The sequence below is a fragment of the Urocitellus parryii genome, chromosome 11 (assembly GCF_045843805.1).
Source record: "Urocitellus parryii isolate mUroPar1 chromosome 11, mUroPar1.hap1, whole genome shotgun sequence".
Taxonomy (NCBI): domain Eukaryota; kingdom Metazoa; phylum Chordata; class Mammalia; order Rodentia; family Sciuridae; genus Urocitellus; species Urocitellus parryii.
In genome coordinates, this window is record NC_135541.1 from 3902984 (window position 1) to 3925921 (window position 22938).

The window sequence follows — 22938 nt, forward strand, 5'->3', positions numbered from 1 at the left end:
GTCCCCTTGGCGCATGCTGTCAGGAGAGGGTGGGGCCTCGCTGGTCCGAGTCTGAGCGCCTAGCAGTCCCGGCCAAGCGTGGCGTTGCCAAGCAACTCCGGAAGGTGGGCCCGTCGCTGGATAACTTGGCTCGGCCACGCCCCCTACGTCCATTGGCGGCTCGCAGAGGCCCCGCCCCTAGGGCCGAGTTGAGAACCCTACGTCTCGGAGTCTTTTCACCCGGGCCGGCGCGCCCTGACGTCACATCCGGCGCAGCGTCGGCGGCGTCTGCGCCTGGTGGGCAGGGCACGTCGGGCCTGGGCAGTTGGTCCGTGGGCTGTAGAAGGGAAGAGACGGAAGTGGGGCCGGTGCTGCGGGCGCAGGGAGGACCGGTCCGGGTGAGGAGGTCACGGGGCACGGGAGGGGGACTGCGGGCCGCCTTAGCCACCGATGGTAGTGTGGCCGCGGCCGCCTTTCGCCCGCCGCTCGCGACCTGCGGGTGCGGCGTGAGCTCCGCTCACCTGTGCGCGGCCGCCGCCCTCCCCGGCTCGGGGTCCTCTGGCTGAGCCCCGCCGATCTGTTCGCACTCCTCTGCCGCCCCCTTCCTTCAAAGTTCGTTATTCCCAGCCGCACCTCTCCACGACCCTGTCCTGTCCCCGCCATGCCATGCCCGCACCATCCTCTGGCCAATCCAGTATGACCCCCGCTCCCCCCGCCCCCGGCTGTCAGTCCCTTCCTGTGCTCCGCGTGCACCCTTTAACCTTGACCTCGGCCCTTTTCCTGATTAGTGTGCGTGAGTAGCGTCCATCCTCCCTTTTCTTGTCAAAACGAGGGGCTTTCTCTTATTCTCGGTTGGGCTGGCCAGGGTGTCACTTCCGCCTTCTTCTCCTTCAGACCATGGACGGCTCCTTCGTTCAGCACAGTGTGAGGGTTCTGCAGGAGCTCAACAAGCAGCGGGAGAAGGGCCAGTACTGCGATGCCACCCTAGACGTGGGGGGCTTGGTGTTCAAGGCACACTGGAGTGTCCTCGCCTGTTGCAGCCACTTCTTCCAGAGCCTCTATGGGGATGGCCCAGGGGGCAGTGTTGTCCTCCCTGCTGGCTTCTCTGGGATCTTTGGCCTCCTGTTGGACTTTTTCTACACTGGTCACCTCGCCCTCACCTCAGGGAACCGGGATCAAGTGCTCCTGGCAGCCAGGGAGTTGCGAGTACCAGAGGCTGTGGAGCTGTGCCAGAGCTTCCAGCCCAAAACTTCAGTGGGACAGGCATCAGGTGGCCAGAGTGGGTTGGGGAAACCTGCCCCTCAGGATGTGAACAGCCACTTCAAGGAGCCAACAGACTTGGAGGAAGAGGAAATTACAAGGACTCTTGGCCTGGTCCCCAGGGATCAGGAGCCTAGAGGCAGTCACAGCCCCCAGAGGTCCCAGCTCAGCTCCCCTATTCAGAATGAGAGCCCCTCCTTCCTTGCTGGAAAACTCAAGCAGGCTCTGAAGCCTTGTCCCTCAGATGACAAAGAGTCTGAGGACTGCAAAGTGCCCCCAAGGCCCTTTGAGGCTGAAGGTGCCCAGCTGCAGGGCGGGTGTAATGAGGTACTGTGCCCAGGGTGCTGGAACCAGGGAGGCAAAAGTTGGGGAAAAGATGGACAGTTCTGGGGTGCTCTGGACCCCAAAGTAGAATCTCTGTTTTAGTGGAACAGGCTTTCTCTGAACATAGGAAGCCAGTGACCTCAGCTGACCATTCTGTGAGTCACAGCTGTCTACGATTTCCAACTTCCTTGGGGGTGGAGTGGGCAGCATCAGGGTTATAGGTGTTTCCCTCAAGTAGTGAAATCTGGCCAGGCTTCTAGTGTCTTATAGAAACAGTCACTTCTCCCCACATCCAAGATTCAGATGTCTGCCCTGGGCTCCTGAAGGGACCAATCCCTGATGAAAGGACTCATCTAGGTTGGGGTTTGGGATGGAACTAAAGCTGGGTCCCCACAACCCCTGCTGATTAATTTGGTGACCCCACCCCCTCCTGCTGCCTCTTCTACTCTAGTGGGAAGTGGTGGTTCAAGTTGAGGACGACGGGGATGGCGATTACGTTTCTGAGCCTGAGACTGTGCTGACCAGGAGGAAGTCAAACATAATCAGAAAGCCCTGTGCTGCAGAGCCAGCTCTGGGTACAGGTTCCCTAGCAGCCGAGCCCGCTGAGAACAGAAAAGGTACAGCGGTGCCGGTTGAATGCCCCACATGTCATAAAAAGTTCCTCAGCAAATATTATCTAAAAGTGCACAACAGGTAAACACTGTTTTTCTACTTTTTTTTCCTGTCTGCCATTCCCATGTTGGGGGAGGGGTCCTGAACTTCCCACTTGTGGGCTTTGTAGGGGCTGGGGGCTTTAGCTCAGACTAACATAGTGCCTGGTGTGGGCATACCTCTGTTTATCAGGGTGTGGGAACCTGGTTTGGGTCAGATTTTCCTCCCCCTTCTACTGTGTGTCTTCTGGTTAGAGATGGATTAGTAGACAACCTTGTCAACAGGTTGGGCCCACTGTGGACTTTGACCTCCTCCTGGCTTCTGCTGTGGGGAATGGAAAATCCTGTGGACTCTAAGCTGAAACTAGGGCCTGACCTTAGCAATTTCTAAAGCCTGGCAGTGTGGGCTTTGGGCTAGGTGCTCATTTTGAGGATTGGTGCTATTTCCATTTCTGGGGACATTAGCTTTAAGGTGTAGAGCATAAAAGACCATTTGTCTAAAGCTGGAGTGTCCAATAAGGTAACCAGCAGTCCCCTGGTCCATTTTTGTTTTTGTTTTATTTTTAATAAGTTGTAGATGGGCACATATCTTTATTTTATTTACTTATTTTGTGCAGTGCTGACGATCTAACCCAGTGCCTCACATGTGCTAGGCAAGCACTCTACCACTGAGCCACAACCCCAGCCCCTGTGAATCCATTTTAATTTAAAATTAGTTAATTCAGTTTCTCAGACACACTACCCCCATCTCAAGTGCTTGGTAGCCATGTGGCTCCTGGCCGCTTAGCAGACAGCGCAGACATTCCACTGTCCTAGAGAGTCCTCTTGCACAGTGCTGCTCTGGAGCGCCTGCAAAGCCTCTGGGGACAGCAGGTAGGTGACAGGCTTTCCATTCCTGCCACTCTCCAGCCCAAGACATCACAGTGTGCTTTCTGAGCAAGCCAGGTTGTGTCACATAAGTGTTCTCAGTCTGATACTCTGGGAAGTCACCGGTGATCCTGGAGCTGGAGCTGGATCTGGGGTTGAGAGCTTTTGCTACCCCTGTGCTCGACCTCAGGGTGGTTACCACTAGTGGAGCCTTTGGGTAATCACAGTGTGTGGGGAACCCTGGGCCTGTGTGTTCTGCCCAGACACTTAGGCTGTCTGCTACTGAAAGATTCCAGTGCAGAACAGTCTCCATTCCTCTTTATCTCGGGATGTATGTTGCTGGCTGGCCCTGAGAGCTGGGAGGGGAACAGTGCTTTCAGGAGGCCACTGCAGCAGGGCCTGAGGACCGCTGATAGTGTAGCAGGGGATGAGAGAATGGGCCTCTGGCGGGTTGTGAGGTAGCCCATGGGCTCTTTGGTCAGTGTTCATTAGTTCATTCCACAGACTGATAGACAGGGCTGGCATGTAGCTCAGCGGTGGAGCACCTGCCTAGCACAAGGCCCTGGGTTCAATCCCTGGCACTGCCCCCCCAAAAAAACAAATTGCCAGATAGCTGACAAGACATGAGCACTCAGGATACACCAGTGGACTAAACAGAGGCCATTATTGAGGGCTTAACTTCTTGTAGGACAGTGCAGATGAAAGCGTAAAAACCTAATGAGTAAATGTGTAGTGTGACAGTGGGTCCAGGGGCTGGGGTCAGGGTGGGGACAGTTGCTGTCTTAAATAACCATGGTCTGGGTGACTTACAGGGAAGGATTTTTTTTTTTTTTAAAGAGAGTGAGAGAGGAGAGAAAGAGAGAGAATTTTTAATATTTATTTTTAGTTCTCGGCGGACACAACATCTTTGTTGGTATGTGGTGCTGAGGATCGAACCCGGGCCGCACGCATGCCAGGCGAGCGCGCTACCGCTTGAGCCACATCCCCAGCCCCCAGGGAAGGATTTAAAGAGCAAAGATTTAAAGCAGCTAAGGAAGCCATCCATGGGAATAGCATTTGGGCAGGCACAGGAGCCTGCGAGAAGCTCTTGGCTAGGAGTGAGAATGGCAGGTTGAGGTGCTGGGAAGGGGTGAAGGGCGAAGGCCTTTCTCGGAGCTGAGTGGGAGACATCACAGCCAGGCTAACAAGGTACGGGGCAGACCAGCTCATGGAGGGCTACTAAGGCCACTTGTCTTTTTTTTTTTTAATATTTATTTTTTAGGTGTAGATGGACACAACCCAATGCCTTTATTTTTATGTGGTGCTGAGAATCGAACCCAGATCCTGCCCCTGCTAGGGGAGTGCTCTACCGCTGAGCCACAATCCCAGCCCCAGGCCACTTGTCTTTTTTTTTTTTTTTTTTTTTTTTAAGAGAGAGAAAGAGAATTTTTTTAATATTTATTTTTTAGTTTTTGGCAGACACAACATCTTTGTTTATAGGTGGTGCTGAGGATCGAACCCGGGCTCACGCATGCCAGACAAGCACGCTACTGCTTGAGCCACATCCGCAGCCCCGAGGCCATTTGTCTTAAAAGGGTTCCTCTGGCTTCTGAATTTAAACTTGCCTGGGAGGATGGTGTGGAGGGGAGGATGTGTGTTAGCTCACGCGGGGCTTAGATCTGCTGTTGGACTGTGTGGTAGCAGCGAGGTGCATGGTCCGATTTTGGCCACAGTTTTGAAGATGGAGCCCACAGAAGACAAGTATTCCTCCAGGTAGTCAGAACCCAGGGATACTACTGCCTCAGAAAGAAGACTGCTAGCCGTCAACCTCTGTGGGACCACGTAGGGAGGCTGGCAGAGGTGGGGCTCAGGCTGGTTCCCAGCTGAGACCTCAAGCACAGAGCTCTGTGGGCTTATGGCCTGGGGTGCCTTCTCTTAGAGCCTCTGTGCTGGAAGGGGATTTTTGGGCTTGTTCTCTGCGTGTTCACCAGCTGGGGTCTCACAGGTCATGTGGTGAGCCATGGCCAGTCCCAGGACACATCTTCATCTCTGCTGTGCAGCTCTCATCAGTGGTGGTCAAAGAGGGCCTCCGGTGAGGGAGAGCTAGGAAACCCTCTCAGCCCCCACACCCCTGTGGCTTCTCCTGGCAGGAAACACACTGGGGAGAAACCCTTTGAGTGTCCCAAATGTGGGAAGTGTTACTTTCGGAAGGAGAACCTCTTGGAGCATGAAGCCCGGAATTGCATGAACCGCTCAGAACAGGTACTTGGGAGCTGACCCAGGTACTTGTGGGCAGGGGCACCCTGGCCCATGTCTTGGTGCTATCTGGGAAGGGCCCAAATAGGAGACCATCTCTGATGATGACTCTAAAAATAGCCGCAGGGTCCTTGGGTGTCGTCAGGTCCACACTCTGGTACAAGTGGAATATAGGCCTCCAGGGAAGGAGGGACAACCCCTGAAAGGACATTTTGGGAGGCATTTTGGGTTTACCTGCTGAGGCCCCTGGCCCAGCTCAACCCTCAGTTTTGGAGAAGGAATGGCTCCTGGGAAGGCCCTTCCGGCCACCTTGCCCACCCATCCCACAGTTGTCCCCTGTGGATGGGGTCTGGCTAACTGCTACCCTTATCCTCCCAGAGGCCTGTTGGTTGCAGCTGAGGCCAGGGACTGTGGGTGAGGTCGTCTGGTCCCTGCACCCAGCCTGTCTGGGCCTGAGGTGGGCAAGCCTTTCTCAGCACATGGTAGTTTGCAGTGCCCAGTGATGGTCAGGGCAGGTGGGTTACATGTTGCCCTCTCCCACCCTAGCATCCCCCACCCCAGGCAGACTCTTCCCAGCAGCAAGTGGAAGCCCCAGCAGAGGCTGCTGTCACAGGCAGAGGCTCCCCCTGATGCTGGCCCTGCTTGCCCCTCACACTGCCAGGTCTTCACATGCTCCGTGTGCCAGGAGACCTTTCGCCGGAGGATGGAGCTGCGGGTGCACATGGTGTCCCACACTGGGGAGATGCCTTACAAGGTCAGGCTCAGTCTGTTCCCAGATCCGAGGGCCTGGGTGGGGTGGGTGCTGGCCCCAGGATCCTTCCTGCTGAGTCTTTGCCTGGTGCCCTTATCCTCCCAGAGGCCTACCCCTTGACATGGGTTCAGAAGCTTACCTTCTCTCCCCATCCACTGACCTCCATCTGTGGGTGGTGCCCCTGGCCACAGTCTCACCTCCAGGGTCTTTTTGGGCCTGTCTCTTTCCATAGGGGGCATGGCATGGGCAGCTCATGACAGCTTCCTTCCCCTCAAGCCATCTTTCACACCAGATCAGGGACCCTCCTTGATCTTGGACTGGGCCCTGTCCATATCATCCTACCCAATGGCCAGGGTTCCCTTGGTGCAGGCTGCCCTGGAGTTGACTGTGGGCCTGTTTTCCAGTGTTCTTCCTGCTCCCAGCAGTTCATGCAGAAGAAGGACTTGCAGAGCCACATGATCAAGCTGCACGGAGCCCCCAAGCCCCATGCAGTAAGTGTCAAGACAGGGCTGGGCCCAGCAGTCTCTGAGGTGGGATGAGCAGAAGCATGGCAGCTGTGGCCATACAAAGTTGGGGGGCCTGTGGGAATCCTAGGCAGCCCCATGCTGTTCTCACCTGGTCCTGGGCCCCTCTGCCTGTCCCCCTTACCCCACAGTGTCCTACCTGTGCCAAGTGCTTCCTGTCACGGACAGAGCTGCAGCTGCATGAGGCTTTCAAGCACCGTGGGGAGAAGCTATTTGTGTGCGAGGAGTGCGGGCACCGGGCCTCAAGCCGCAATGGACTGCAGATGCATATCAAGGCCAAGCACAGGTGTGGGTCAGCCCATCTTCTCCTGGGGTCTGGCACTGCTGCCTGCAGCTGGGCCAGGAAGGTAGCATTTGCTTACATTCACAGGGATGTGTGTGCTTCTGCCCTGAGTCCAGTGCCTGCAGTCTTTCTGGGGTTGGGGACCTGTGGGACAAGCAAGAGCTTGCTAAGGTGCAGGAGCTGGGGAGGGCTTCAGGCCAAGATGAGGCACTGTATCTCTTGGGGCAAATTTTTAGTTTCTTGTGACTCCCTGCTCCATAGACTCCTTTCTTTTCTTTCCTTTTTTTTTTTTTTTTGGTGCTGGGGATTGAATCCAGGGCCTTGGGCTTGCGAGACAAGCGCTCTACCAACTGAGCTACACCCCCAGCCCCTTCCATAGACTCCTTTCTGTTGGACAGTGGTGGTGTCCCTTTCCTGTACCACCCAAGCCCTCCTGCTCAGCATATCCTAGCTGGAGCAGGGTGAGGGGGGCCTCTTCCCTCTGTGATGGCCTTGCCTTGTCTCCCTACCCAAACAGGAATGAGCGGCCATATGTCTGCGAGCTCTGCAGCCACGCCTTCACTCAGAAGGCCAACCTCAACATGCACCTGCGCACGCACACGGGCGAGAAGCCCTTCCAGTGCCATCTGTGTGGCAAGACCTTCCGCACCCAAGGTGAGTCAGGTCCATCACCTCCTTGTCTTGGGGCTAAGGCCAGTGCTGAGCCCCTGCCTTGTCCCCACAGCCAGCCTGGACAAGCACAACCGCACCCACACAGGTGAGAGGCCCTTCAGCTGTGAGTTCTGTGAGCAGCGCTTCACCGAGAAGGGGCCCCTCCTGAGGCACGTGGCCAGCCGCCACCAGGAGGGCCGGCCCCACTTCTGCCAGATCTGTGGCAAGACCTTCAAAGGTACTTGGGGGTGCCCAAGGCTGGGCCATCTGTTTCTTGCTGACCCAAGTGGGAGGGTGTCCATAGAAGTGGGGGGGCGGCAGAGGCCTAGCGACGCTCCTCAGCTGCTGAGCCTCCCTGCCAGCAGACATCTTCTGTCTTCGAGTGCCTACCAGGGCGAGTGGAGCTGCTGACAGTGCAAGGGGCTGGGGCTCCCCAGGGGCCTGGTCAGTTGTGACCTCAGGGAGGTGTTGTAGAGCCTGGCGGGGCCTGGTCCCAAGTAGTGGGGGGACCCTTGCCCAGGGCCTCCTGCTGGGTTTCCTCCTGGGCCCTGGGATCCTGGCCTGCAATCTCAGGCATATCTGCCATGTTTCCCCGGCTCCTGATACCTGTGGCCCCGTCACTCCTGCAGCCGTGGAGCAGTTACGTGTGCACGTCAGAAGGCACAAGGGAGTGAGGAAGTTCGAGTGCACTGAATGTGGCTACAAGTTCACCCGGCAGGTAGGTGGCAGGGGCGCCCAGGGTCACCTCTCCCTCCCCCAGGCTCTGCCCCCATCCCTGAGCTCTCACTCCCTGCAGGCCCACCTGCGCAGGCACATGGAAATCCACGATCGGGTGGAGAACTACAACCCACGGCAGCGCAAGCTCCGCAACCTGGTCATTGAGGATGAGAAGATGGTGGTGGTGGCCCTCCAGCCACCTGCAGAGCTGGAAGTGAGCTCGGCTGAGGTCATCGTGGAGTCGCTGGCCCAGGGCAGCCTGGCCTCCCAGCTCCCTGGCCAGAGACTGTGTGCAGAGGAGAGCTTTGCTGGCCCCGGTGTCCTGGAGCCCTCACTCATCATCACAGCTGCTGTTCCAGAGGACTGTGACACGTAGCCCACCCTGTCTGCTTGGTCCCAGCCAATAAACCACGTGGCTTTGGACTGGATTGTTTTGGCCTGCCCAAGTGTCTGTTTCCTGATGCCCTGGAGACAGTCAATGCTGCTTTCTTCACCTGTGCCCCTGCTGGTGCCCTGTCCCGTCCTCTGGACTTAGCAGCTTCCTCAGCTCCTCAGCTGAACAGGATATCATGGGGGCAGCCTTGGGTGCCAAACCCTGGGACTCGGTTTTTCCCACATCTGTCTTCTGCCCTTTATGTATTTTTTTATCCTGCCCTCTGTTCTTTCAGGATTTTAGAGCTGGTGGCATTGGCCAGAGTTGGTAGTGTTCCTGTTTTAGGAGTACATCAGGTAGAATTCATTCCTAAACTTCTAATGGAGTAGTGGCCCATGATGACGGCCTCACTGGCTGGAGCCAAGATACCGGCCCAATCCAGGAGTATGCGAGCTTGCCTGGGGACCCGAGGAAGGCCAGGCTCCTGGCTCGGCAGGCTCAGCCTGGCTGGCAGCACAGCGGGCTAGGAAGGCCCTAGCTTGGTCTAAGAGGCCTGGGTTATAAAAGAGGCCAGGTTCTGCAGCCATGGGGTGCTGAGAGCCATGGAGGACAAGCCCTCAGGTGCTCAAGTAGATTGCAGGTGTTAAGTTTCTTCCCAACTCCTTTTTATAGACCTGTGACCCTGGGCAAGTTACATCTTTTAATGGGATTAGCATCACGCTACATACTTCACAGAGGATCAAATGAGAGCTCACTGGATAGTAAACCACTGCAGAATGTACCTGGGGGCTAGGGGATCTGCTTTCGAGATGTCTCACAGAGGTGCAGATGGGCTGGGTCCTCTCCACTGGCCACTTGGGCTATCACACAGCCTGGTGGCTGGGTGCCAAAAACATACATCCCAAAGGCCAAGGCCACAGGGTCCTTCATGCTCTAGCACTGGAAGTCACATGGCTTCACCTGTGTTCATTCTGTTGGTTAAGGCAGTCACCAGTCTGCTCCAAGACTGAAGAGGAGGGGACATGTACTCCCTGGCCACTTACAGGATGGGTGTCAAACAATCTGTGGACACCTTTATAAACTGCCCCACCTACAGAATAGTCCGAATCAGAGGTCCCTGGTTCAAATGCTCATGACCCCAGTGACCAGAGGTGGGCATTGCTGAAATCCCATCACAGGAAGATTCCTGGAACACAATCCTCTGAGAGCCAGAGACTAGGGAAATGAGGTGCTGGGTTAGAACTCGGCAGTAGAGTGCTTTCCTGGCACGTGTGAGGCACTGGGGTTGATCCTCAGTGCCACGTAAACATAAAATAGGCTTCAAAAAAATATGGGGTTGAGGTTGTGGCTCAGTGGTAGAGCACTTGCTTCACATGTGTTAGGCACTGGGTTTGATTTTCAGAATCACATATAAATGAATACAATAAAAGGTACATCAACAGCTAAAAAACATTTACAAAAAAGTTTTAGATTCAAGACCCGGCTACCTTTATTTCTATTTTTGTACTTGGGATTGAATCCAGGGGCACTTTACCACTGACCTACATCCCAGCCCTCTTATGGCCTTGATATATTGCTGAGGTTGATCTTCAACCTGTGATTCTCCTGCCTCAGCCTCCCGAGTAGCTGGGATCACAGCATGTGCCACTGTACTTGGCCCACTTCCCTTTTATTCCTCGACCGTTGGGACCTCAGAAGTAATAAAGATAGTATTCAAGTGTAGTAACTACACTCCAGGTCTGCCTCTTTCCTGTGTAGGTTATAAACCGCTTCACATCTGTTCCGGAAAGGGGTGTGTTGGTGCACACCTGTAATCCTAGCAACTCGGGGAACTGAGGCAGGAGGATTTCAAGTTTGAGGCCAGCTTGGGTGATTTAGTGAGATTCTGTTTCCAAAAGGGCTGGAAAATAATAAATAAGCAAACAAACAAACAAATCAATAAATAAAAAGGGCTGGGGATAGAGCTCAGTGGTGGAGTGCTGGCCTGATGTGTGTGAGGGCCTCTATTTTAAGGCTTCTGTCTTCCCAGGCCAAGTTATCCTGCAGAGAGGAACCGCCATTCTGCGCTACCCAGGAGGGCGGAAGAGCTGTGGAACAGGAGGTGGCCAGTCCTGGAGATCAGAGATGAGCCACCCCTGCCCCCTGCCTTTCTTTGGCTTGATCTCCTGTGAACTGAAGTGGGAAGGGCCGGGAAGGCTCTGTAAAGGGCAGCCACCCCTCAGACCCCTGGCACTGGGACTCTCCCTCTGCTCCTGCTCTCTGCACTGCTGGCTTCAGTCCAGAGGTTCCCCAGAGCAGGATAAAGGCAAGGACGCACCAAACATAGGAAACAGTTTTATTTCAAAAAGTATCGAAGGCATCCTAAAACCTTAGACAGGTTTCTCAACATTCATAAGCCTAGAGAACAGACAAAAATAAATAGCAAATTGTTCCCACCCCTGGGGCAGGACTGGAAGGAGGGTGTTCCTTACTGTGAGTCTCTGAGTCATATAAATATAGAATATGTTCTAGATCAGCATTAAATACTAGTCACTTTACTTTTCATAACTTAATGTCTTACAGACAGAAAGGTTCTATACATGTAACACATGGGGACAGCCCCATAGCCAGGTGTCCCAGCCTCTGTCCCAAAGTCTGTAGAGACCTCTGGTGGGGACCACCCAGCCCAGAACCGTGACAAAGGGAAAGCAGGAACAGAGGGTCTGGTGCTGGACCCCAGCTGGGTCCACGGGTGGGAGGGGCCTGCTCCTCATCACCACTATTGGTCTTTCTCAACCCACACTCCTCATGGTGGACACCTGGGTATCTCTGGACCAGGCAGGAGAGGGACACAGACCAAGCCCCCTGTCTCCTGCACAGGCGCCCCAGACCACGGGGTAAGCCAGCCACCATGAAGCAGCAGTGAGCAGGAGTCGAGAGCTCTTCCTTGAAGGCTCCATCCCAGAAGATGACTTGCGTCAGGAGTGGCCGTGTCTCCAGGCAGAGTGGACTGGGCACACTCTGGCACTGAGTACGTACTCAGGGCCTTCTCTGCTGACAGACAAGCCACCTCACATGGGAAGGACAACCCTTGGGCCCCTCAGCAGCCCCAGGGAAGCCAGGCGAGGGCCAGGGGGAGACAGGTCTAGAGCGGAGGAGGGGGGAGCTCAGTGAGGGGGTTACTTGGCTGGTGAAGAGGAGGCCAAGGCACGAAGCCAGCACAGAGCTTCAGGGGTGTGCTGCCTGCCTGGCAAGTGCTCAGTAATGACTGGTGGTGGCTTCCCATGGTCAGGAAGAGCTCTGAGCTGCGGCCACTCCAGCCAGGGGATTCCGGGACATAGCTTTCTAACCCAACATGAGGGCACCTGCAGCACGTGACACCGTGCAAGGGAACAGGCAGGCCAGGCCAGACAGGGACTTCCCAGAAGCCCTGCCACCTGGCCAGCAAATGGTCTTCGGTACCACTCGCTAAGAGACGGTGCCAAGGCTGTTCCTGGCAGGAACCTGCTGCACAGCCAGGCCACCAGGGAAAGGCAGCCCTGGAGCCTTGCTTCCTTCCACCTCCTGAGGGAGAGTCTTGATCCCCTTCCTACCAAGGGAGGGGAGTGACAGACCCAAGCACAGGCCACGGGGGCTACCTGAAGGGGCTCAATCCCCCAGTCCATGGAAACATATCACTTCCAACAGAAAAACGGGGCCTTCCCAAGCTCTGGTGTTCTCAGGAGCTCCTCAGGGGTCCAGGCGGCCCCCATTCCTGCAGAAGCTCTGGCCAAAAAATCCAAACAAAATTGACCAGGGACTGGGTCCATGGCTCAGTGGCAGAATACTTGCCTAGCATGCAAAGCCCTGATCTCAACACTGCAACCCCCACCCCAAAACAAACCCTGACCTTGTCTCTCGAATACCGGCCTCCCACTGCTTTTAACGGTCAATCTGCATTTCAAACTTGGAACCAACTGCTGAGGCCACAGTACCCAGGGCTTCCTTAGAAGCAAAAGGACCTGACTCAGGGCGAGCTAGGGGTTTGCAGCTGTCCATTCAGCCAGTGTCAGCAACAGATGCCCAGGGCCTCCCAGCAAGGAGCTACAACCTTGCATTGGGGGCTTCAGTCCACTTCTCCAGTCTCCCCTCCGCCAGCCAGGACAAAGCCCTGGAGGAGGACACACAGGCCAGTGGAGCAGGGAGACCCCGCGTCTGTCCCACTGTATCCTTGGGAACAGCTCAGTGTGCTGCTCTGGACCCCTCTGGGCTCCTACTCTGACTCAGTCCCCAGACCCTGTGCTCACCTGGAGGCAGCCACCTCCACTCTGGTGTGAGATCCCAGTAGGGGTGAGGAGCAGACCCCCTCCATCTGGGGAGCTGGCCCACTGGGACACCCAGCACCGGTCAGAGTGTGGGACCCTACTACAACCATCGTCTCCTGGTTTCTGATGCTACAGGCCCAGATAGGGCCTGCAGGAAGGCAGGGGCCATTCCCAGACCCTCGCAGGAAGCCCCCTGGCCCTGTGCTCCCAGGGTGGGAGAAGCGGTGCAGGGAGTGTGTGGGCCGCACAAGTGAGTTGGAAGCCACGGGGTAGGGATGACCTCTGGGAGCCACAGGTGTGCCAGCAGGGTTCTTCCTGGACCATGGGAGGGGCATTCACAACGGGCCTTGGCCCCAGCAGCCGTGACCTGGGTTCCAAGTGCACAGAAATCCTCCAGGCAATGGATCCTGGCTTCAGTCAGTGCTCAAGAGCCCGTGCTCTGCCTGGTGAGACCACCCTGACCTGGGCACAAAGGAGGGGCTGCTACCCCTGCGAGGTGCTGGGTTCCCTGCACCAAGGCCCTCCCGGGCCAGGCCAGGGCTAGTGTAGTTCTTCAGGGTTCCGCAGTGGCCGAAATCGGCCCGCATCCACGTCATTGCTGCCACTGTCCAGGTCAAAGCCGCGCCCACCCAAAGGCGTCTGGGGCATGAATTGGCGGAAGATGCTGACGCTGCCATGCCAGAAGGTGGGCTCCGGGAGCCGGCCCACCACACTCCACGCCCGAGCCTCTGGGTCATAGGCTTCCACCACGTCCGAGAGCTCAAATGTGTTGTCATATCCCCCGGACACGTACAGCTTCCCTCCCAGGACAGCCAGGCTGCCCCCTACATGCACCTGTGGGCCAAGGGGGATGGGTGAGTGGAAGCTGGCAGCCCGTGCAGGGAAGAACCGCTACTTCATGCTCCCCTCTGCCAGGAAGGTATGGGGACCTGGGGAGATCAGCAGTGCCCCACCAGCCCCTCACCAGGGGTCGCCTGGGCACTTCCTAGACGCAGTTCCAGGAGCTGTCCTCGGCCAACTTCCCAGGAAACGCGGTTGGGACAGACCCATGCCCTTCCACACCTCAACTAGGAAATAGGGCTCCCAGGGTCACATGCAGTGACCTGGCCTGGCAGGTGGTCCTCTCCACAGTGGCCGGGGCAGCTGCCACAGCACCGCCTCCTGTGTACAGGTGGCAGGAGCTCGTCCTCCGCTCTCTTCATCTGGGCAACAGAACCTCTAGGGCCGGCCCTACTCTTCTTCCCATCTCTAAGACAGGGAGACTGGCTCATGTGGCTCACAGTGGCAGAGCTGGGACTTGACCCAAAGCCTGGACAATGCCACCGAGCCTTCCCGGCACCAGAGTCTCAGTGCTTCTCTTCCGAACGAGCAGAGAAAGAAGGACGCCTTGACCAGGAGTGGCAGCCGTCTGGGTGTCCCATTCAGAGCGCACAGCAGTTGTCCAATTAATGTATCCTAAGGTCGGCTCCTCAAGAACCAGCTGAGGGAGGCTCGGCCTCCAGAAGCCTCCTGTCTGACCTCACCCTGCTCTAGCAGGGCTGCTGGAGCCCCATAAACACAGCAAGCACTCCCTGCCCTGGGGCTTGTGCACCTGCGGTCCCTCTAAGGTGACCCTGTTTCCCTCCCTCACTTCCTTCTGCTCTCTGGCTCAGAGCAGGTACTCAGCAAGTCTAAAGGACGAACTCAGTAAAGGGTGGCCCTGGGATCTTATCTAACAGCGGTCTCGGTGAGCCTCAAGTGCAAAACAGCTTCTCTGAACTGGGTTGGTTCCCAGAGAGGGCAGAGCCCCACCCACACGGCGAGACTCATCCCAATGACACGCGGGTTGCAGACCCAGGACAGCCTGTGCTCACAATGCTGGCACCGCTTCAGAGTTACCTGATTCATCGACGGGATCTTGTCCCACTCGTTCTTTACTGGGTTGTACACGTCCACCTCGGCAGAGTCATCCCTGGGGAGGGAAGGAGGGGGCGGACAGCTGGTCAGAGCAAGGAGGAGGCTCCTAGGGTAGCAAGGGACAGAGTCCACAAGGCTCCTCTACTGAATTTCGCTCCCCATCCCACTCCTAGTACTGGAGATGGAACTGAGGGTGCTCTACCACTGAGCCACATCCCCAACCCTTTTTATGACCATCTTGAGATGGTCTCACTAAGTTGCCTCCAACTTGCCATCCTCCTACCTCAGCCTTCTCTTTTGCTGAAGTTACAGGCATGTGCCACCTACCCAGCTGTGACTTGGAGTCATTGTTGTTTTTTGTTTTTTTTTTTTTTTTTGGGGGGGCGGTGTACTGAGGATTAAACTCAGGGGCACTCAACCACTGAGCCATACCCCCAGCCCAATTTTGTATTTTATTTAGAGACAGGATCTCACTGAGTAGCTTAGGGCCTTGCTTTTGCTGAGTCTAGCTTTGAACTCATGATCCTCCTTCCTCAGCCTCACGTGCTGCTGGCATTACAGGCTTGCACCATTGTGCCTGGACAACTTGGGAGTTTTTGATGCCATATGGCAGCTCTCTCAGTGGGAGACCCCATCCCCACTGTCTCAGCGAGTGATTTCAGGCTCCAAGGCTAGAACCCAGTCTTGCTCCCTAAACCCAGAGATCACACCCTGGGATACCTGCAGCCCGTTGGTGAGTCCTACCAGCCAGCAGAAAGCAGCTGCTGCTCCCTTGTGACAGTCCTGGTAGGTTCCTTCAGATCTTTCTTTTTTAAAAATATTTTACTAGTTGTTGATGGACCTTTATTTATTTGTATGTGGTGCTGAGAACTGAACCCAGTGCCTCACACATGCCAGGCAGGCGCTCCACCACTGAGCCACCATCCCAGCCCCTCTTTCAGATCTTGAAGTTCCTTCCCACCCTGGGCTTCCCAACCACCCCACCCTGCCTCGGTCTCCTCACCCTCCCAATTCTGATCTGAGCCCCGCTTTGGGGAAGGCCTTGGCTGGCTGACTAGTCCTGGACTTGCCTCTGCCCTCAACATCACTGTGAGCCTGACCCTGTCTTATTCACTGCTGACTAAATCCTTGGTGCCCAGCTGGACCAATACAGTCACGGGGATGAGGGCATCAACACCCTTCCTCCTGTTTGACACTCCTATAATAGAAGGTGTGAAAGCACGGCCTTGGACAGCAAAGGTGGCGAGAAGAACACCAGCAGCAGTAATGATTAATAACAGAGGTCAGGGGCTGGGCTGGGCTCAGCGGGAGAGCGCTGGCCTCGCATGCACGAGGCCCCGGGTTCCATCCTCAGCACCATGTAAAAATAAAGATATTGTGCCCATCTACAACTAAAAAAATACTAAACAAACAAACAACAACAACAACAACAAAAAAAAAACAAAGGCTGGGGGTCAGCAAAAAGGCCAGACAGCAAATATTTTAGAGGATCTCTGTATCAAGCTGTCACTGTCATGCAAAACCAGTCACAGAGGTTCTGAAACACAAGGGCTGGCTGTGCTCCAGTTACACTCTACAGAACAGAGACTTGAACTTCATACGGGTTTTCCCGTCTGGAAAGCAGGACACTTGTGTTGAGTCCTCCCTGCTACCCAACCATTTCAAAATGGGAACCCACTCAAGTTTGTGGGCCCTAGGACGATGGTCATTAAATATGGGGATCTGCTCAGCTGTCCCCACCTCTCACCCCCTTTTCCAGCAGAGACACGGGACCTGCAGACAGAAGGGGCTGGACTAGACGGGGCTCCCCGGCTCTTCTTCCCTAACCAAGAAGCCACCTTTTACAGGACCGCTGCAGGACAGGAGCCACAGGGCAGAAACCCCTCCCCTGGTCACAGAGGAGGAGGGAGGAGCCGCAGCCTCTACACAACATGGGCTGTCTCTCTCCGTGGGGATGGCAAGTGGCCCATAGGCACTACCCAGAGATAAGTGGCATTTTGGGCAAGGGGTTATATGGTCCACGAAGAGCCCAAGTGTATGAGCAGGGCGTTGGTGGGTGGGAGGAACAGGGCGCAGTCCCTGGGCCCCAGGTCTTGCCCCACACCCAGGTCCTTCTTTCTTCTTCCACAGCCTCTACTCAGGCCCAGGCCAGCTCCCAAGCCTCCTGGCAGGCCACCCCCCTGTTCCGCACCCTGGGGTTGGGGCTGAGGACTGCCTCCTCCCACATGCCCCCAGCCTGAGTAAGAGCTGGCAGAGGCCACGCCCTCCCTGTTGCCACAGGAGTGGCCCAGCAAGGGGAAGGGGAAAACGGGTGGGTCTCAGGAGAGAGTAGCACTTGGGTACTTCCAGTTCTAGGACCACAGGACAGAGAGGACATTCTCAAAGGCACTTGGCCTAGAACCACTGCCGAGGGGCTGAAGGGAAGTTTCTGGCATTCTGAGAGTTGTATTTATAGCCATCCCTACCCCCTCTTTGAAGACACTTCCAAGATGCCGGGGAGGGAGGAGGGTCAGGCAGTTTTATAACAGGACCAGACCTGGCTGAGATTCCAGGGTTTTCTAAGAGTAGGCCTTTGGCATATGTCGACGCAGGCCCCTGAGCCACTGGATGACCAGCAATGGACACCTTTCCCCTCTGTTGCTCACCTTGAGCGAGAGTCTCCTGTTTGCAGGGTGAAGCAGACAGAGGCCAGTGCTGTTCAGGCCTTGGGCATTTACCCCCTGTTCAAAGTCCCAGGGGGAAAGGGGGCAAAGGGGACTGTCACTCATGCTCCCTCCTTCCTTCCTGGTCCCAGTTTCAGGTAGGCTCTAGGCCAGGAAAGGGAGCAGCAAATGCAGGAACGGACCCCATGTGTGCGTGCACACACACAGTACTGTGCGCATGCAGGGAGGCCACTCAGTGGCCAGGAGGGCCATCTGGCGTAACCAGTGGACAGAGCTGGTGATCTCGCTCACATGTGCTAGACTAGCAGATGCCCAGTGACCCAGTGGCTGCCTGTCTCTGCTCTGAGCTGCCAGGGCTGCAGCTCTTTTTCTAAAAGACCCCAACTCACCACCCATTAAGAAAACCAGAGCTGGGTGCGGTGGTGCCCGCCTGATTCCTAGCAGCTCGGGAGGCTGAGGCAGGAGGATTGCGGGTTCAAAGCTAGCCTCAGCAAAAAACGAGGCACTAAGTAACTCCGCGAGACCCTGTCTCTAAATAAAATACAAAACTGGGCTGGGGATGTGTCTCAGTGGTCGAGGGCCCCTAAGTTCAATCCCCAGTACCAAAAAGAAAACCAGGCCAGGCATGGTGGCATACACCTGTAATCCCAGCAACTTGGGAAACTGAGGCAGGAGGATCGCAAGTTCAAGGCCAGTCTCAGTAACTTAATAAGACCCTAACTAACTCAGTGAGACCCTGTCTCAAAAAATTGTTAAGAGGGGGCTGGGGATGTGGCTCAAGCGGTAGCGCGCTCGCCTGGCATGCATGTGGCCCGGGTTCGATCCTCAGCACCACATACAAACAAAGATGTTGTGTCTGCCGATAACTAAAAATAAATATTAAAAATTCTCTCTCTCTCTCTCTCTCCCTCTCTAAAAAAAAAAAAAAAAATTGTTAAGAAAGATCTGGGGGTGCAGCTCAGAGGGAGAGTGCTTGCCTAGCACGCTCAGTCCCTAGTAGCGTGTAGTGCATGTGCACACACATGCACATGCACACATGCCAGACACATAGGGCATCGGGCATGTGGGGACTCACCTGACGAAGTACATGAGTCCATTCAGAGTCACAGTCTTAGGCGCAAAGGACCAGGGTGGGAGCTGACCGCAGTCCACCAGTGACCACAGGTCGGTGTCTGGATGGTAGCACTGCATCACCATAGTCTCCTTGCCCGCCAGGGAGCCGATGGCGTACAGACGGCCACGGCAGGCCGTAGTGGAGCAGTTGTCCATGGGGTAGGTCATGGGCTGCAGGGCCTCCCAGGAGTCAGTGGTGTGGTCATAGCGCTCCGTGCTATCTGCAGCTACCACGTACAGCAGCCCATCCAGAACAGAGGAGCTGTGGTACTCCCGGGCCTTCAGCATGGGTGCTACCTCCGTCCACTCATTCACACTGGAGTTGTACCTCCACACACAGTCGTAGAGCCGTGAGCCATCCGAACCGCCTGCCAGGACGCACAATGGGCAGATGGTCAGCTCACTCGGGGCGAGTCACCTACCTGTGCCTTCCTGAACTACCAGGGCCTCTCCCTGGAGAGGAATCAACCTCACTGGCCTTCACTCGAGAAATGCAAGTGGCCAAAGGTCAGAAGCTCTGGGCTTTGGTGGGGACCACTGCCACAGTGCACACCTAAGCCCTGGGGCACTCTGCTGAATATGCAGGCAGCCTCTGTCAGGATCCCCGACAGAATCACCCAACACCAACAGGTTATCTGGTACTTCTCCTGGGTGGCCACAGAGCATAGAGCTTGCTCACCAAATTCTACCCTTCCTGGGCACTCTCTAACCAGGGCTCTGCCAGAACAAGGTGAGAGGAAATCCAGGCTGTGAGCCAGAGACCTAACCAAATCATGCTATCAGGGCGCTTCAGGGTTCTGGTGTTGGGGCAGGTTACAGGGATGGGTTTCATCAATCTGTACAAGTATGATGTATGCTCTTCTAAGGAATTCTGGGGACTGCCTCCCCTGGCCTCGGAGGCCAGTGCCACAGGCAGGGCAGGATTAGAGACACCTTCTGTCTCACAGCCCTGAGCTTTGGAAGGGAGAAGACATTCTTGTAAAGCTCCATCTGGGCCTGTACCTTCCTCCCAGGTGCGTGGCAAAGGCAGCTGAAACCAGCTTCCTGGCCCCCAGGAAATTCCCAACTGCCAGGCCAGCTGAATGGAATGACCCAGCCACCTGCCCGAAAGCCAAAGGATTAGCTGCTCAGCTGTGACATTTGTGGAAGGGCATGCAGAAGCTGGGGCGAGTCTGGCCAGTTCTTGGAGGGAGTTCTCTGCTCAAAGCCACATGTCAGACTTCAGAGGGGATGGAGATGGGTGGCAGTTGGGGACATGGTCCCCAAACAAAAAAGGGCCAACCTCAAATTGGAAAGAAGGATATATTCTGACAAATATCAACAGAGGGTCAGCTGGCTGCCAGACAGCGGGCCAGAAAGCGTGGTCAGACCCCAGGACATCCCTGGGCTGGGGCATGGCTCAGAGTAAATTCTCTCCTGAACGTGCCAGGCTGGGGCACAGCCACCTTGATAAACCAGCCCGAGCCTCCCTGCCTGATAACAGCGCCAGAGGCCTGCCCTAGTCATTTCTTTCCTTATATAGCAGTCACAGGCCGCCCCTGCTTGCCCCACAGAAAGGGGTAGACTCCCTCCTGTTTGAAAAGGGATTCATCCTTAATAAAAAACGTGGTAAAAGCCCAGGACTGGGTCAGGCTGGGGCCCGCCCACCATGACTCGGCAGTGTTTTGGGGTTTGAGCCAAGTAACTGAAAGAAAACCTAACACGTGATGGTGTTTACAGTGGCAGGCCAGCTCAGCCTAAACACCATGTGACCCACAGCCCCGTGGCTAGGTGCAAGTCCCAAGAAACCTTGTCACTGGGGATAAAGCCAAGGAGTCAGGGGGCCCTGGTGGCCCAGCAGGGCAGAAATGTCCTGGCTGGGGAGAATGGCTCCTCACCAGGAGTTAGCCTCCTGCGTGTCCCCACATTCCTTGCAGAGAAAAAGAAAGCATTCATTGTGTGGGTGAATGGCCGTCTCTTCAAACAGGAGGGAAGCACCTCCCGGGCCAGGCAGGCCCTACCGCACCAGGAACTGGGCCCACAAGCAGCTACTTGTCTCTGCTCACGTAAGGCGCACTTTTAGGTTGAAAGTAATTGGAGAAACGCAGTTGTCCAGGCTCTGGCTTGGACTCAGGTGGGCCCTCAGTCCAGGTTCTGCGGCTGTCTCCTGGAAAGGTGGTGGGCTTCCCCTGGGCAGCCCCCAGCGCACTCACCCGTCACATAGATGTCATTGCCCAGAGCCACGATGCTATAGCCCCCTCCCAGGTGGTCGGGGAACTCGGCCAAGTAGCGCCACTGGCCCGTCTGTGGGTTATAGCAGTCAACGGTGACCAGTTCGTCGCAATCCTGGTCACAGCCGCCCACAAGCACGAGGATCTCAGCAAGGCCGGTAGAGGGGCGCGGGCGCATGCGGGGACAGGGCCCGCGGTCGTGGCGGTCATAGCGCGCCGCCTGGAAGTCGCGAGCCTCGCGTAGTAGGCGCAGGCAGGGCGGGCAGCGCGCCACCAGCGGCTCAGCCTCGACGTGGGCCAGCAGGTAGAAGCGGCGCACGAAGGGCAGGCGAACTGCCTCCAGCAGCTGTGGCCAGTGCGCGGCGCGGCGCGGTGGGTCCGCGCGCACCCAGCGCAGAGCCAGCTGGTAGGCCGCCTCCTCCTTGGGCACGCAAAGCCCGTCGTCGCGCAGGTAGCGCAGCAGGCGCGCCAGAGGCAACCGCTCCAGCTGCTCAGCACCCAGCTCGCCCACGTGGCGCAGGATGAAGCGCTGTGCCGCGCTCGCCAGCCCCGCGCAGCTGAAGGCCTCCGCGAAGTCCTGCATGTCCAGGCAGTTGGCCAGGTCGAGCTGCTGCTGCAGGAAGGTGCCGCACGCCTCCTTCACGGCCGGGAACTGCAGCAGGTCCGCGGCGCGCAGCAGCGGCTCGGCGTTGTCGCCGCTCACCGCCACGCGGCCCGTGTAGCTGAAGTCCAGCAGCAGCTGCAGCATGTCGGGTGGCACGCCGTGCAGGCGCACCCGCTCTGCGCGGCTCTCGCGCAGCTGCCCAGCGAACATGGCGCGGAAGTAGGGGCTGGCGGCCGCCAGCACGGCGCGGTGCGCTGGGAAGTCGCGCCCGCCCGCCGCCTCTAGGGTCACGTCCAGGAACTTGCGCTCTGCGCGGAGCTGGCTCAGGCCGCGCAGCAGGCTCAGGGCGTGTGCGGGGTCCGAGAAAGGCAGCACGGCCAGGGGCGCCGGCCGCTCCATGGCACCTTCACCTCGGGACTCTGGGATGCCGCGGCCGGGGCCTGCGGAGGGACGCGACGCGCTGGGCACCGCGGCTATAAGTACAGCCGGGCGCGGTGGCCTTAGTAGGCGGGGCTTGGGGGGCGGGACGCCGATTGCAACGCCCAGTTAACCCCTCCGGGTTCGGTACGCCTCCCGTCTGCAGCCCGCTTGCGGCGCCGGATGGCCACCCCCGCGCCGCGCCCGCCCCCGGCCCTCCAGGCTGAGTCACCGCCGCCCGCGCCCGCTCCCTCTCTCCGCCCTTCCGGGGCTTCCTGCAGCCTCCCGCCGGCGCCGTGCCGGGATCGGCGGGCGGCAAGTGCTGGCCTCCTGCGGCGGCCTTGCGCGCGCGCGGGGGTTGCTGACCTCAGGGTCCTGCCCACCATCCACCCTGGCTGCCGAGCAAAATCCCGGAGGCGAGCTCGGCGCCCGGATTTGCGGCCACCCCTCTGACGCCCATTCCTAACTGCGCTTCCCGCGGGTCCCCGGGAGGCTTCGTTCCCCAGCCTTTTGTTGTTTTGTTTTCGTGAGTTCCAGTAGTTCCTAGGATCGCTAGTTAACTCCATCAAAGGGCAGATTTAAAACGATAGGATGTATACAACTCAGGACCAAAGCACCAGCAAGCCTAAGGGTTTTAGGTGACTTTTTTTTCTTGGCGCATTTGTAAATGACCCGGGGCCAGATTTCAGGAATGTGCTCCACCGAGTTCCTGCCTGAGTTTCAAACTCAGCAACGCAGCCCTGAACTGTAGGCAGCGGGGAGGAGTAGCTTTATTTTCCCAGGAGACTCTAGGCTCCAGAGTCGCCCTCCCAAGGGAGGGCCTCCTCAGCGAAGACGCCCTAGGGGTCCAGAGACAGCTCAAGGTCAGATGAGGGAAGTGCCTTAAACACCGCCTCCGGTCACCTGAGCGGTGGTGGGCAATGACGGAGAAGAGGATCTCCCTTGTTTTAGTCACTTCCACAAATACAGTACCGCTTTGAACGGTAACCTAAAGGGGGGGGATGACCCCTCCCTTGGAAACCTTTTATTTAGTTTAAGGTATGCATGCTTGGACCCTATTCAACCTCCAGTTCTGCGTTTTGCAGAGGAAATTTTGGATTTTTGTAGTTTACCAGCCCCCAGCCCCGCTAGGTGGGCC

The 22938-nt window shown here is 56.8% G+C and overlaps 2 protein-coding genes across 4 annotated transcripts; one reads left to right on the forward strand and one right to left on the reverse strand.

Annotated features, from left to right (window-relative positions):
- The first annotated feature begins 294 nt into the window (after positions 1-294).
- Zbtb48 (zinc finger and BTB domain containing 48) lies at positions 295-10090 on the forward strand. Its single transcript, XM_026386088.2, has 11 exons — positions 295-377; positions 874-1566; positions 2015-2256; positions 5210-5321; positions 5977-6069; positions 6471-6557; positions 6722-6876; positions 7391-7527; positions 7598-7762; positions 8154-8242; positions 8321-10090. Exons 2-11 carry the CDS (start codon positions 877-879, stop codon positions 8615-8617), a joined length of 2067 nt encoding a protein of 688 aa, XP_026241873.2. The 5' UTR covers positions 295-377; positions 874-876; the 3' UTR covers positions 8618-10090.
- Klhl21 (kelch like family member 21) lies at positions 5338-21848 on the reverse strand. 3 transcript variants are annotated; one of them, XM_026386091.2, is made up of 5 exons: positions 20762-21848; positions 18532-18937; positions 14776-14848; positions 6953-7017; positions 5338-5514 (listed from the first exon to the last, which is right to left on the reverse strand). In XM_026386091.2, exons 1-4 carry the CDS (start codon positions 21780-21782, stop codon positions 6955-6957), a joined length of 1563 nt encoding a protein of 520 aa, XP_026241876.2. In that variant the 5' UTR covers positions 21783-21848; the 3' UTR covers positions 5338-5514; positions 6953-6954. The 3 variants fall into 3 exon arrangements, with proteins under 3 accessions (XP_026241876.2, XP_026241875.2, XP_026241874.2); XM_026386090.2 differs by lacking the exon at positions 5338-5514 and having other exon boundaries at positions 6881-7017; XM_026386089.2 differs by lacking the exons at positions 5338-5514; positions 6953-7017 and adding an exon at positions 10936-13731.
- Between the last annotated feature and the right edge of the window lie 1090 nt (positions 21849-22938).